The sequence below is a fragment of the Rana temporaria genome, chromosome 5, assembly GCF_905171775.1.
Source record: "Rana temporaria chromosome 5, aRanTem1.1, whole genome shotgun sequence".
NCBI lineage: Eukaryota > Metazoa > Chordata > Amphibia > Anura > Ranidae > Rana > Rana temporaria.
In genome coordinates, this window is record NC_053493.1 from 13,696,564 (window position 1) to 13,710,869 (window position 14,306).

Sequence of the window (14,306 nt, forward strand, 5' to 3'; positions counted from 1 at the left end):
GCTGAGCCAAAATATATATATATATACTCACTAAAAAACTGTTGTACAGATCTTTAGAGGCTCCAGATTTATTCTACCTTCCCATGCTCAGGGCAGGGAACACGAAAAAGCCTTGTGCTCTATAAAAGAACAAAGGAAAGACCGACCCACGGCCCATCTTCAGTGTTCTGGCTGAGGGAAGAAGGTTCTCATCCAAGATTTTACAATACATGACCCCGTCCATTGGTCCCTCAATGTGGAAAAGTTGGCCTGTACCTTTAGCAGAGAAATAACCCCAAAGCATAATGGGCCAGATTCACGTAGAATCGCGGCAGCGCAACGTATCGTATATACGTTACACCGCCGCAAGTTTTCATCGCAAGTGTCTGATTCACCAAGCACTTGCGTGAAAACTTACGCCGGCGTAAGCCTGCGAAATTCAAAGGGGCGTGTGCCATTTAAATTAGGCGCGCTCCCGCGCCGGACCTACTGTGCATGCTCCGTTTTGAAATTTCCGCCGTGCTTTGCGCGAAGTGACGTAATTTTTTCGAGCGGTGACGTGCGTAGCGTACTTTCGTATTCCCGGACGTCTTACGCAAGTAAAAAAAAAATTTGAAATTCGACGCGGGAACGACGGCCATACTTTAACATGGGCTGTGTAAAGTTAGGGCAGGTAAAACGACGACTAACTTTGCGACGGGAGACTAGCAACGACGTAACGAACGCGAAAAACCGCCGTGGATCGCCGTAACTGCTAATTTGCATACCCGACGCTGGAATACGACGCAAACTCCACCCAGCGGCGGCCGAGGTACTGCATCCTAAGATCCGACAGTGTTAAACAATTACACCTGTCAGATCTTAGGGCTGCTATGCGTAACTGGTTCTATGAATCAGCCGCATAGATACTCTGAGAGATACGACGGCGTTTCAGAGAAACGCCGTCGTATCTCTTCTGTGAATCTGGCCCAATGTTCCCACCTCCGTGTGTGACTGTAGGGATGGTGGGCCAGATTCACAGAAGAGATACGACGGCGTTTCTCCTGATACGCCGTCGTATCTCTGTTTCTATCTATACGACTGATTCATAGAACCAGTTACGCATAGATATCCCTAAGATCCGACAGGTGTAATTGTCTTACACCGTCGGATCTTAGGATGCAGTACCTCGGCCGCCGCTGGGTGGAGTTTGCGTCGTATTCCAGCGTCGGGTATGCAAATGAGGTTTTACGGCGATCCACGACGGTTTTTCGCGTTCGTTACGTCGTTGCTAGTCTAGTTTCCCGTCGCAAAGTTAGTCGTCGTTTTACCTGCCCTAACTTTACACAGCCCATGTTAAAGTATGGCCGTCGTTCCCGCGTCAAATTTAAAAAAAAAATTTCTTGCGTAAGACGTCCGGGAATAGGAAAGTACGATACGCACGTCGCCGTTCGAAAAAATTACGTCACTTCGCGCAAAGCACGGCGGGAATTTCAAAACGGAGCATGCGCAGTAGGTCCAGCGCGCCTAATTTAAATGGCACACGCCCCTTTGAATTACGCGGGCTTACGCCGGAGGCCGGCGGCGTAAGTTTTCACGCAAGTGCTTGGTGAATCAGGCACTTGCGATGAAAACTTGCGGCGGTGTAACATATATACGATACGTTACGCCGCCGCGATTCTACGTGAATCTGGCCCGGTGTTCTTAGGGTCATAGTCAGCATTTTTCTTCCTCCAAACACGGCAGGTCCCCCTCCCACAAGACGGCACATGTACAGGCCAGTCTGAAGTTTGCTAATGAACATCTAAATTATTCAGAGAAGGATTGGGAGGAAGTTCTGTGGTCAGATGAGACCAAAAATTTGCTCTTTGGCATTAACTCGACTTGCAGTGTTTGGAGGAAGAAAAATGCTGACTATAACCCTAAGAACACCGTCCCTACAGTCACACACGGAGGTGGGAACATTATGCTTTGGGGGCTGCTTCTCTGCTAAAGGTACAGGCTGACTGCTCCGCATTGAGGGACCAATGGACGGGGTCATGAATTGTAAAATCTTGGATGAGAACCTTCTTCCCTCAGCCAGAACACTGAAGATGTGTCGTGGATGGGTCTTCCAGCATGACAATGACCCAAAACATACCGCCAAGGCAACAAAAAAGTGGCTCAAGAAGAAGCACATTAAGGTCATGTCACTAACACACAGCTCCTTTCTCTATCTGCAATGTAGAGAGCGTCCTGACTCTCCTGTAGTCCAAGGGAGGGGGCGAGCACGACACTCCACACCAGGGAGAAAGCCTCACATTACGGTGTGGAGTTACAGACAGAAGAACAGGAAGTAAGGATTTCTCAGAAGAAATAAGGACATTTAAAAGCAAAATGGAAGGATGAGGTAAGTGAAGGAGGACTGCACTAAGGGAAAGGAAGCTATTTAGGGGGGGAAAAAATTGTACCTTTACAACCCCTTTAAGATCTCAGTAAAAATTTGGGTTAACTTGGTCTGCTAGCCATTGTTTGCTTCAATGGGTTGTCAATTAGACAGAGGCTGCCAACAAGCATGCAAAAAAATTGTACTTTTATAACCCCTTTAATTGGAAAGACAGCAAAACTTGTGTAGAATATTTTGTAGTGGACATTTTTGTTTTGGTGGATTTTGTTTGGTTGTGTAAAAGAGAAATCACCGCTCTAGGATACTAATCAGAAAGTCTCCTCACCTGATCCAAAGCCACGGGTGCTGGCAATGCATGGAATGATGCAAAATGAAGGAAAAACGTTCTGGACAGCCGCACTCCAAAAATAAATTGCTTTGAATTTAAAATCAAAAAACACACAAAAAGCATGCCACAGCAGACGGGGTAAAAACTGACGCGTTCCACACCAAACTTTAGTGCTTATTCGTAGCTTATGTAAGTTTGGTGTGAAACGCGTCAGTTTTAACCCCGTCTGCTGTGGCATGCTTTTTGTGTGTTTTTTGATTTTAAATTCAAAGCAATTTATTTTTGGAGTGCGGCTGTCCAGAACGTTTTTCCTTCATTTTGTTTGGTCGTGTGTTAGAGCTGCACGATTCTGGTCAAAATGTGAATCACGATTCTTTTGCTTAGACTAAAGATCACGATTCTCAAAAACTGAATGCCAGACCCCCCCCCCCCCCCCCAAATAAATAAATAAATAAATAAACCTGTGATTTATCTGAAAATATGAATATATACAAAACAGACCAGTGATATGTCTATAATGTTAAAGACCATATAACTACTATGAAAAAAGCAGAATCAAACTCTGGGTGGCGCATGGATACACACAGTTGTACAGAACTGTGAGAAAGATTAATACATCAGAAGCAGTACCGCCGGCAACCACTGGGTGGCTCATGGATACACACTACAGTTGTACAGATCTGAAAGAGAAGCCCAGGCATCCATCCAGCGGCGCAGGCTGCTGACGTTGGTTCCGATACCGGTGCCATTTGCATTCCACGCTGGTTACGTGGAACCGGCCGTGAAACAGAAGAATTGCGGGTCATCCCGCGGGGAGATCGCGGGCGGGGAGAATTGAGATCGCGATTCTCTCCGCGATTAATTGTGCAGCTCTATCGTGTGTTATGATTTTTATTTCATAACACCCCCTCCAGTGTAACATGAAAATGAAAATACATCCATGCAAACCTGAAACATCACTTTTGGGTGGACTGACCTTCAACTGAGAGCTCTGCAATGGTTCGGCTGCCCTCCTTCATCTCACAGATGTAGACTGCGTCATCGTCCGCGTTGACGTTCTGTATGGTGAGTCTCCGGATGGTCCCCTCCTCCTCGATGCTGTATTTGGCACTCTGCTGGATCTGGGTTTCCTCCTTGTACCATGATGATTCAGTAATGGCTTGAGGGACCTCGCACTGGAAGGTGGCGGTCTCTTTCTCTCGAACTTCCAGGTCTCTCAACTTTGATCTAAAGGGGATTCTGGGTTCTTAATGGGGAAACAGAAAAAAAAATACAGAATTAAATATTTAAAACTTCCCAATAAAAGAATCCTGAGTTATCTTGGTTTGGAATAAAAACAAACTGGTAAAAAATGACTGAACCGGGGAAAGCCGCAATCTGCAAATTCACAAATTCCAGAGCTTTTGTTGCCTACAAGTCGCCTAGAAGTCGGATTGAAGTAGTACAGGAACCTTTTCTGAAGTCGGAGCGACTTCAGTAGTGTACATTAACCACTTGCTTACTGGGCACATAAACCCCCTTCGTGCCCAGGCGAAATTTCAGCTTCCGGCACTGCGTCGCTTTAACTGACAATTGCGCGGTCGTGCGACGTGGCTCCCAAACAAAATTGACGCCCTTTTTCCCCCACAAATAGAGCTTTCTTTTGGTGGTATTTGATCACCTCTGCGGTTTTTATTTTTTGCGCTATAAACAAAAATAGAGCGACGATTTAAAAAAATATATATATATTTTTTACTTGTTGCTATAATAAATATCCCAATTTTTTTTTTAAAAAAAATATTTTTTTCTCAGTTAAGGCTGATACGTATTTTTCGACGTATTTTTGTAAAAAAAAAATCACAATAAGCGACTGGTTTGCGCAAAAGTTAGCGCCTACAAAATGGGGAACAAAATTATGTTTTTTTTTATTTTTTATTTTTTTACTAGTAATGGCGGCGATCTGCGATTTTTATTGGGACTGCGATATTGCGGCGGACGTATCGGCCACTTTTGACACAAATTTGGGACCATTCACATTTATACAGCGATCAGTGCTATAAAAATGCACTAATTACTGTATAAATGTGACTGGCAGGGAAGGGGTTAACACTAGGGGGTGAGGAAGGGGTTAAATGTGTATCCTGGGTGTGTTCTAACTGTGTGGGGGAAGGGGGGTGACTGGGGGAGGTGACCGATGCTGTGTCCCTATGTACAAGGGACACAGATCGGTCTCCTCTCCTCTGACAGCACGTGGAGCTCTGTGTTTACACCCCATCATTACACACAGAGCTCCACGTCCCTGCTGTGTTACCGACGATCGCGTGTACCCGGCGGACATTGCGGCCGCCAGGTACACGCATCGGCTCTTCAGCGATGCGCCGGGACAGTGTTTACCCACTGCGCGCTCCCCAGAGGCGCGCACGGGTAATGCACTTTAAATGACGTCCAAAGATGTCCACCCGGCACTTCAGGTCCGCGCTGCAGACGTCTTTTGTCAATAGCGCGGATCTGAAGTGGTTAAGACGACTCCCATTCACTTCCATTCATTTTCTCGACCGCGCGACTTGGGGCGACTTGAAGTCGGATCCCAGGTCGCCCCAGTGTGAACCGGCTCTTAGTAATCTGGCTGTTTATGATTTTTCTATAAAGAACAAATGTCAATCTGTATATCAAAATAAAGGTGCATGTTGGATCCACTGCTCAACTCCAATACTACAGAGCATGTGTATAGACGAATACAACAAGAATAATACACATGCTCTGTAGTATTGGAGTTTAGCAGCGCAGCATATAACACATTCCTCTATTTTGATTTGAGTCACATGTGGGAACACATACTGATGCTAGGTGCAGCTGTACTGCATATATTTATTTGGATTGACATGATCAGGTGTGTACTAATTCTAGCATAGCCCAGATAGATAGCGTGCACAGGAGTTACACTCTACATATTGTCAATCTGTATATGTCTAGGTTGGCAGAAGCTCCTGAGGTCTCCATGCAATGAGCTCTTAAGTTTATGAGAAGTAGGATCATGGAAACTCCTATGTTCTATGCTATCATAGAGCTATGGAAATCTCCATGCACTGAGCTCCTATGGTCTCCATGCACTGAGCTCCTATGGTCTCCATGCACTGAGCTCCTGAGGTCTCCATGCACTGAGCTCCTGAGGTCTCTATGCAGAGAGCTCCTGAGGTCTCCATAGAGTAAGCTCCTGAGGTCTCCATAGAGTAAGCTCCTGAGGTCTCCATGCAGGGAGCGCCTGAGGTCTCCATGGAGTATGATCCCGAGGTCTCCATGAAGTAAGCACCTGAGGTCTCCATGTAGGAAACTCTTGAGGTCTCCAAGGAGTAAGCTGATGAGGTGTCCATGCAGTAAGCTCCTGAGGTCTCCATGCACTGAACTCCTAATGTCTACATGCAGGGAGCTCCTGAGGTCTCCATGCACTGAGCTCCTAATGTCTCCATGCACTGAGCTCCTAATGTCTCCATGCAGTGAGCTCCTGAGGTCTCCATGCACTGAGCTCCTAATGTCTCCATGCAGTGAGCTCCTGAGGTCTCCATGCACTGAGCTCCTAATGTCTCCATGCAGTGAGCTCCTGAGGTCTCCATGCACTGAGCTCCTAATGTCTCCATGCAGTGAGCTCCTGAGGTCTCCATGCACTGAGCTCCTAATGTCTCCATGCACTGAGCTCCTGAGGTCTCCATGCATTGAGCTCATAATGTCTCCATGCAGTGAGCTCCTGAGGTCTCCATGCACTGAGCTCATAATGTCTCCATGCACTGAGCTCCTGAGGTCTCCATGCACTGAACTCCTGAGGTCCCTATGCACTGAGCTCCTGAGGTCCCTATGCACTGAGCTCCTTAGGTCCCTATGCACTGAGCTCCTTAGGTCTCCATGCACTGAGCTCCTGTGGTCTTCATGCAATAAACTCCTTAGGTCCCTATGCACTGAGCTCCTTAGGTCTCCATGCACTGATCTCCTATGGTCTTCATGCAATAAGCTCCTGAAATCTCTATGCAGTAAGCTCCTGTGAACTCCAAGAAATAAGATCACGTGATCTCATCCATGTAGATTTACTAACAGTGAAGCCTCGTGCACACGCTCGGTTTTCTCGGCAAGAACCAGCAAGAAAACTGCTGGCAGAGCTTTCTTGCCGAGTAAACCGAGCGTGTGTACGAGGCTTTCAGGTTTCTCGTCTGGAAATCTGGCCAGAATCTCGACGAGAAAAATAGAGAACCTGCTCTCTATTTTCTCGTCGATATTCTTGACGGCCCAGCGAGAAACCCGAGAGTGTGTATACTTACCTGTCGCCGTGCAAACCCGCGCATGCTCGAAATGACTTTGACGCATGTGCGTTAGCTTCCACGGCATAGGTAGGGTGAAGCAAGATGGCGGCGACGGCATCGAATGTGACAAGCGCATGCTCGTGGTACGCGATGACGTCGCCGCGTTCTTGCCTTTCAAGAGAACCGCGGTTCTTTTGAAAGGACTGTGTGTACACTCGGGCGGCAAGAGATTCTTGGCAAGAATCTCGTCGGGAAAAACAACGTTTTTTTCCTGACGAGATTCTTGCCCGTGTGTGCGAGGCCTGAGCTATGAAGATCTCTGTGGAGTGATTTTCTGAGATCCCCATGCAGTATGCTCCTGGGATCTCTATTTAGTAAGACCCTGGGATCTTCATATAGTAACCTCCGGAGTTATCAATGCAGAATATTCTATAAAGAGAGGAGAGGCTAGCCATGCTTATAAGGTACATTCATATAACCCTACTTCCCTTTGCAAAAAAGATACCAAATGTTCAATACACTGGTGTACCATTGTAGGCAGGTGCAGTTTATTTTCTCCACTGCAGGTGGCGCTCAACAGCAGTGTCAGTGCATAAAGGGCCGTCTTCAAAGGAACACTAAAGGCAAAACATTTTTTTTTAAATAATGCCGCGTACACACGATCATTTTTCGACATGAAAAAAACGAAGTTTTTCCAACTTCATCATTAAAACGACGTTGCCCACACACCATCGTTTTTTAAAAATGCTCTAGTAAAGCGCGGTGACGTACAACACGTACGACGGCACTATAAAGGGGAAGTTCCATGCGGATGGCGCCCCCCTTGGGGCTGCTTTAGCTAATTCCGTGTTAGTAAAAGACGATTCACGCTTTTCTGTCTGTTACAGCGTGATGAATGTGCTTACTCCATTATGAACGGTAGTTTTACCAGAACGAGCGCTCCCGTCTCATAACTTTCTTCTGAGCATGCGCAGGTTTTAAACGTTGTTTTAGCCCACACACGATTGTTTTTTACAACCCGAAAAACGACATAGTTTAAAACGTCGTTAAAAAATGCAGCAGGCATTTGATGGGGCAAACTGGCGGCGGTTGATGGGGCAAACTGGCGGCAATTGATGGGCACAGTAGCTGCGTTTGATGAGCACAGTGGCGATAATTGATGGGCACAGTAGCTGCGTTTGATGAGCACAGTGGCGATAATTGATGGGCACAGTAGCTGCGTTTGATGGGCACAGTGAGGCTACAATTGATGTTATTTTTTTTTTTCAGTTTGTTTGCGCCCCCCCCCAAAAAAAAATTTGAATGCCAACCGCCACTGGCTGTGTGTGTTATTGCCGCTGCACCAAGCTGCATCCACCCACACAATGCTGGCCAATCAGACACTATTGCAGCTGGTCACCTATTATTAGGTAAACTGTGTCTGCTCACTAAATTGAACATGGAAGAGAGTATGGGCTAGATTCAGTAACACTTACGACGGGCGTATCAGTAGATACGCCTTCGTAAGTCTGAATCCGCGCCGTCGCAACTTTAAGCATATGCTCAAATTGAGATACGCTTAAATGTTGCAAAGATACGACCGGCGTAAGTCTCCTACGCCGTCGTATCTTAGGATGCATATTTACGCTGGCCAATAGGTGGCGCTTCTGTTGATTTCCGCATAGAATATGCAAATGAGCTGGATACGCCGATTCAGAAACGTACGTGCGCACGGCAGATTTTTTTACGCCGCTTGCGTAAGGCTTTTTCCGGCGTAAAGTTACTCCTGCTATATGAGGCATAGCCAATGTTAAGTATGAACGTCGGGACAGCGTTGAATTTTACGTCGTTTGCGTAAGTCGTTCGCGAATAGGGCTTTGCGTAAATTACGCTCACGTCCAAAGCATTGACTATTTGCGACGTGATTAGGAGCATGCGCACTGGGATACGTTCACGGACGGCGCATGCGCCGTTCGTTAGAAACGTCATTTACGCGGGGTCATGTTTTATTTCCATAAAACACTCCCACCTCTTCACAATTTGAATTAGGCGCGCTTACGCCGGCACATTTACGCTACGCCGCCGTAACTTAGGGCGCAGGTTCTTTGTGGATACAGAACCTGCCTCACTAAGTTACGGCGGCATAGCGTATCTGAGATACGCTACGCCCGCACAAAGTTACGGCGGAGGGGGGGTATATCAGAACCGGAGTCAAAGATGGACCATGGAGAAAAAACGAGAGGGCAGAATGGATGTGGACCGGGAAGGGGGGACCTTTATAATCCCAATTTTTTTTATAGCAGCATTAATAAGCCAGCAGCAAATATTGTCGATCTTTATATAGCGATTTCATTCTCTACCATAGATCTGAGGCCCTGTACTCACGACCAAACATGTCTGCTGAAACTGGTCCGCGGACCAGTTTCAGCAGACACGTTTGGCCGTGTGTAGGCCCGAGCGGACCATTTTCGGGCAGATCGGACAGGTTTCCAGCGGACAACTGTTTCCTGGACTTGCTTTAAAACAGTCCGCTGGAAACCTGTCCGCCCGACATGTACGGTCGTCTGTACAGACCTACCGTACATGTCCGGCCGCCCGCCATCCCTCGCATGCGTCGAATGACTTCGACGCATGCGTGGAAGCCTTTTAAAGGCAGGCCGCCCACGTCGCCGCGTCATTGTCGCGGCGACACCGCGGACACGCCCCGCGTATTGTTTACGCGCGGACCTCTGTTCGATGGTGTGTACGGCCATCGAACAGCAGTCCCCGGGCAGACATGTCCGATGAAAACGGTCCGCGGACCGGTTTCATCGGAAATGTCTGCTCGTGAGTACTCGGCCTGACACGCCTCGGTGGGTGTGAAGCATTGTACATTCTACAGATAAGTGTTTGACTCCCTCCATTCTATTCTGGAAGATCGGCCAATACTGGGAGCGCTGTATCTGGGGATTAGCTGAGTCTATGTATAGCCGGGAACCTGACATGCTGGATATCTTCTCAGTTGCTTCCATAACACCCCTCCTGAAAGTCTGGACACTGGTTGGTTTCTTTCCACCACCCCAAAAAAAAAAAGGCTTTTGACAATTTTGAACTCATAATGGGTGACTGTGATAGGACTATAAGTGGCGGTGCGTCCATAAGGGGCACACGGGCGCCGCCCCCTCTCTCCTGTCACCTCTCTATCACCATAGATGGATTCATGCATTGCATGAATCTATCTATGGTCGCCACTGCCACCCCCTATTCGGGTGCCCAGCCCCCTTCCGGGAGCCGGGAGCCTGAATTACAGCGACAGGGTTTTTTTTTTTGGAAGCACCTGATTAGAGCCATAGGCTCTAATAGGCGTCCAAAAAGGTGACCAGCGGGCGCCATGCTGGACGCTTGCAGTTCACTCTGCTTTGTGTTATGAAAAGCGAATAAATATTCGCTTTCCTATCACTGAACTGCCTCTCCGCCAATCAGGTGCTCGGGTCTGTTACCTGTCACCTGACTGGCTGAAACGACAGGCGCTGTGCGTCCAATCATAGCAGAGGACGGGAAGAGAGGACTGGAGAAGAGATTGAGGAGCTGCCCCACCGAGACAAGCTAAGTGCTGGGCGGGTGGGGGATGCACACTGGCAGCATTTGATGGGCACAGTAGCGGCGATTGATGGGCACACTGGCAGCAATTGATGGGCACAGTAGCGGCAATTGATGGGCACAGTAGTGGCATTTGATTGGCACAGTAGCAGCAATTGATGGGCACACTGGCAGCAATTGAATGGTACAGTGGTTGCGTTTGATGGCACAGCGGCAGCAATTGATGGGCACAGTAGCGTTAATTGATGGGCACAATAGCAGCAATTGATGGACACAGTAGCAGCAATTGATGGGCACAGTAGCAGCACTTGATGGGCACAGTGTCAGTGTTTGATGGGCACAGTGGCAGCATTTGATGGGCACAGTGGCTGCTTTTGATGGGCACAGTGGCTGCTTTTGATAGCACAGTGGCTACGTTTGATGGGCACAGTGGCGGCAATTGATGGACACATTGGCATTAATTGATGGACACATTGGCATTAATTGATGGACACATTGGCAGCAATTGATGGGAACAGTGGTGGCAATTGATGGGCACAGTGGCTGCGTTTGATGGCACAGTAGTTGCGTTTGATGGAACAGTGGCGGTAATTGATGGCACATTGGCAGCAATTGATGGGCACATTGGCAGCAATTGATGGGCACAGTGGCGGTAATTGATGGCACAATGGCTGCAATTCAGTGTTCTCTGTACAGCACTGCGGTATATGTCAGAGCTTAATAAATGTATAATGATAATAGTGTGTGACTGTGGTGGGATATAAGAGTGTAAGCTCCTCTGGTGCAGAGAGTGATTTATTCCCCTATGATGAATTAATGTACAAATAACAAAAGGCGAAATCCTGGTTAGCTGATTTTTCAGGGATTTTTTTTAACGCATCCCCCCAAAAATGACAGTTACCCTTCACTCCCACTTCCTCATTCCTTGCCTAGGTGAGAGTGACATCACCTGGAAACTCAGCACAGGGATGGTGGGAACCCCTCATAATGGGCACAGCAGGTGTACAGACCCGGGAACCCAGCACAGGGATGGTGGGAACCCCTCATAATGGGCACAGCAGGTGTACAGACCCGGGAAACTCAGCACAGGGATGGTGGGAACCCCTCATAATGGGCACAGCAGGTGTACAGACCCGGGAACCCAGCACAGGGATGGTGGGAACCCCTCATAATGGGCACAGCAGGTGTACAGACCCGGGAAACTCAGCACAGGGATGGTGGGAACCCCTCATAATGGGCACAGCAGGTGTACAGACCCGGGAACCCAGCACAGGGATGGTGGGAACCCCTCATAATGGGCACAGCAGGTGTACAGACCCGGGAAACTCAGCACAGGGATGGTGGGAACCCCTCATAATGGGCACAGCAGGTGTACAGACCCAGGAACTCAGCACAGGGATGGTGGGAACCCCTCATAATGGGCACAGCAGGTGTACAGACCCAGGAACTCAGCACAGGGATGGTGGGAACCCCTCATAATGGGCACAGCAGGTGTACAAACCCGGGAACCCAGCACAGGGATGGTGGGAACCCCTCATAATGGGCACAGCGGGTGTACAGACCCAGGAACTCAGCACAGGGATGGTGGGAACCCCTCATAATGGGCACAGCAGGTGTACAGACCCGGGAACTCAGCACAGGGATGGTGGGAACCCCTCATAATGGGCACAGCGGGTGTACAGACCCGGGAACCCAGCACAGGGATGGTGGGAACCCCTCATAATGGGCACAGCAGGTGTACAGACCCGGGATCTCAGCACAGGGATGGTGGGAACCCCTCATAATGGGCACAGCGGGTGTACAGACCCGGGAACTCAGCACAGGGATGGTGGGAACCCTCATAATGGGCACAGCAGGTGTACAGACCCGGGAACCCAGCACAGGGATGGTGGGAACCCCTCATAATGGGCACAGCAGGTGTACAGACCCGGGAACTCAGCACAGGGATGGTGGGAACCCCTCATAATGGGCACAGCGGGTGTACAGACCCAGGAACTCGGCACAGGAATGGTGGGAACCCCTCATAATGGGCACAGCGGGTGTACAGACCCAGGAACTCGGCACAGGGATGGTGGGAACCCTCATAATGGGCACAGCAGGTGTACAGACCCGGGAACCCAGCACAGGGATGGTGGGAACCCCTCATAATGGGCACAGCAGGTGTACAGACCCGGGAACTCAGCACAGGGATGGTGGGAACCCCTCATAATGGGCACAGCGGGTGTACAGACCCAGGAACTCGGCACAGGAATGGTGGGAACCCCTCATAATGGGCACAGCGGGTGTACAGACCCAGGAACTCGGCACAGGGATGGTGGGAACCCCTCATAATGGGCACAGCGGGTGTACAGACCCAGGAACTCGGCACAGGGATGGTGGGAACCCCTCATAATGGGCACAGCGGGTGTACAGACCCAGGAACTCGGCACAGGAATGGTGGGAACTCCTCATAATGGGCACAGCGGGTGTACAGATGATCAGGTGATCATTTTGGTCTGATCTATATAGATGAATATAAAATGCACTTTTTATCTTTCAAAAAGTTTTCCCCCAGCGCTAAACCTTTCATCCAATTTCTAATTTTGCTGCATTTGAAAATTCCAAAAGCCAATATAAAGAAATAGTAGTGGTAAAAAAAAAGTCCCTTGTGGATTTAACCACACAGCGACCGCCGCACGCACATTTACGTCTACACAATGGCACGAGCAGGCAAATGGTACCTGTACGTCCCTTTAAATTTGCTGCCAGCCGCGTGCCTCGTGAGGTACCGGGAACTCGATTTTCCTGGGAGGCCCGCGATTGCGGTCGGCAAAGGCAGAACAGTGGGATGTCTTTGTAAACAAGGCATTCCCCTGTTCTGCCTAGTGACAGTGAGAGGTCAGTGATCGAATGTTCCCTTTGATCAGGAACAGTGATCAGTGACGTGTCACTGGTAGCTCCTCCCCCTAACAGTTAGAATCACTCCCTAGGACACGCTTAACACCACCTAGTGGTTAACCCCTCCCCTGCCAGTGTCATTTTCACAGTAATCAGTGCATTTTTATAGCATTGATTGCAGTAGGGCCGAAACAACTAATCGATTAATCGACAACTAATCGATTATGAAAATAGTTGTCAACTATTTTCATAATCGATTAATCGGCCAGTTGATTAGTTGGCCTGCATATAGAATGCATTATTTGTTTACATATCAGGAAATACAGTGCAGCACACATACAGCTCAGTACACCATTCATACATGTCACTAAGTGCCTGAGAATTTGTGAATGTGAAAATGCGAGGAGCAATGCCTCATGGGACATGTAGTCCTGGGCAGGAAGTGAGTGGTTCTAAAGGCAGAAGTTTTTTTACCTTGCTATAGGGGGCGCTCTATACTATACTTTGCAGCTTGCTATTGAGGCTCTCTGAGGGAAGGAGGAGCCAGAAGCATCGGTGAGGGACCCCAGAAGTGGAGGATCAGGGCTGCTCTGTGCAAAACCATTACACAGAGCAGGTAAGTATAACAAGTTTGTTAAAAAAAAAAAAAATCACTTTAAAGACTGCAGGGAAGATCAGCATCTGAACCCAAAGAAAGTGGAGGTAATAGAAGGCATTACAAAAAAAAAAACTCAATCTTGAACCCTACGGACTAAGAAAGTTCATGTGTGTGTAAAGGCAGGCGTCCCAATACTTTTGATAATATAGTGTATGGGGCAGATCCTCGTACCTTTGCGCCGGGCGCAGCGTATTTAAGATACACTACGCCGCCGTAACTTATCTTTTTTTTTTTTAATCCACAAAGAATTTGCCCCGTAAGTTACGGCGGCGT

General features: G+C 48.4%; 1 protein-coding gene across 1 annotated transcript in view; it reads right to left on the minus strand.

The window, feature by feature from the left end:
* Positions 1–14,306, minus strand: part of OBSCN (obscurin, cytoskeletal calmodulin and titin-interacting RhoGEF) — a 640,872-nt gene that overhangs the window by 582,799 nt on the left and 43,767 nt on the right. The window contains exon 3 of the mRNA XM_040354276.1: positions 3,649–3,918. Within this exon, the coding sequence (XP_040210210.1) occupies positions 3,649–3,918 (270 nt within the window). The remainder of the gene's footprint in view (positions 1–3,648; positions 3,919–14,306) is intronic.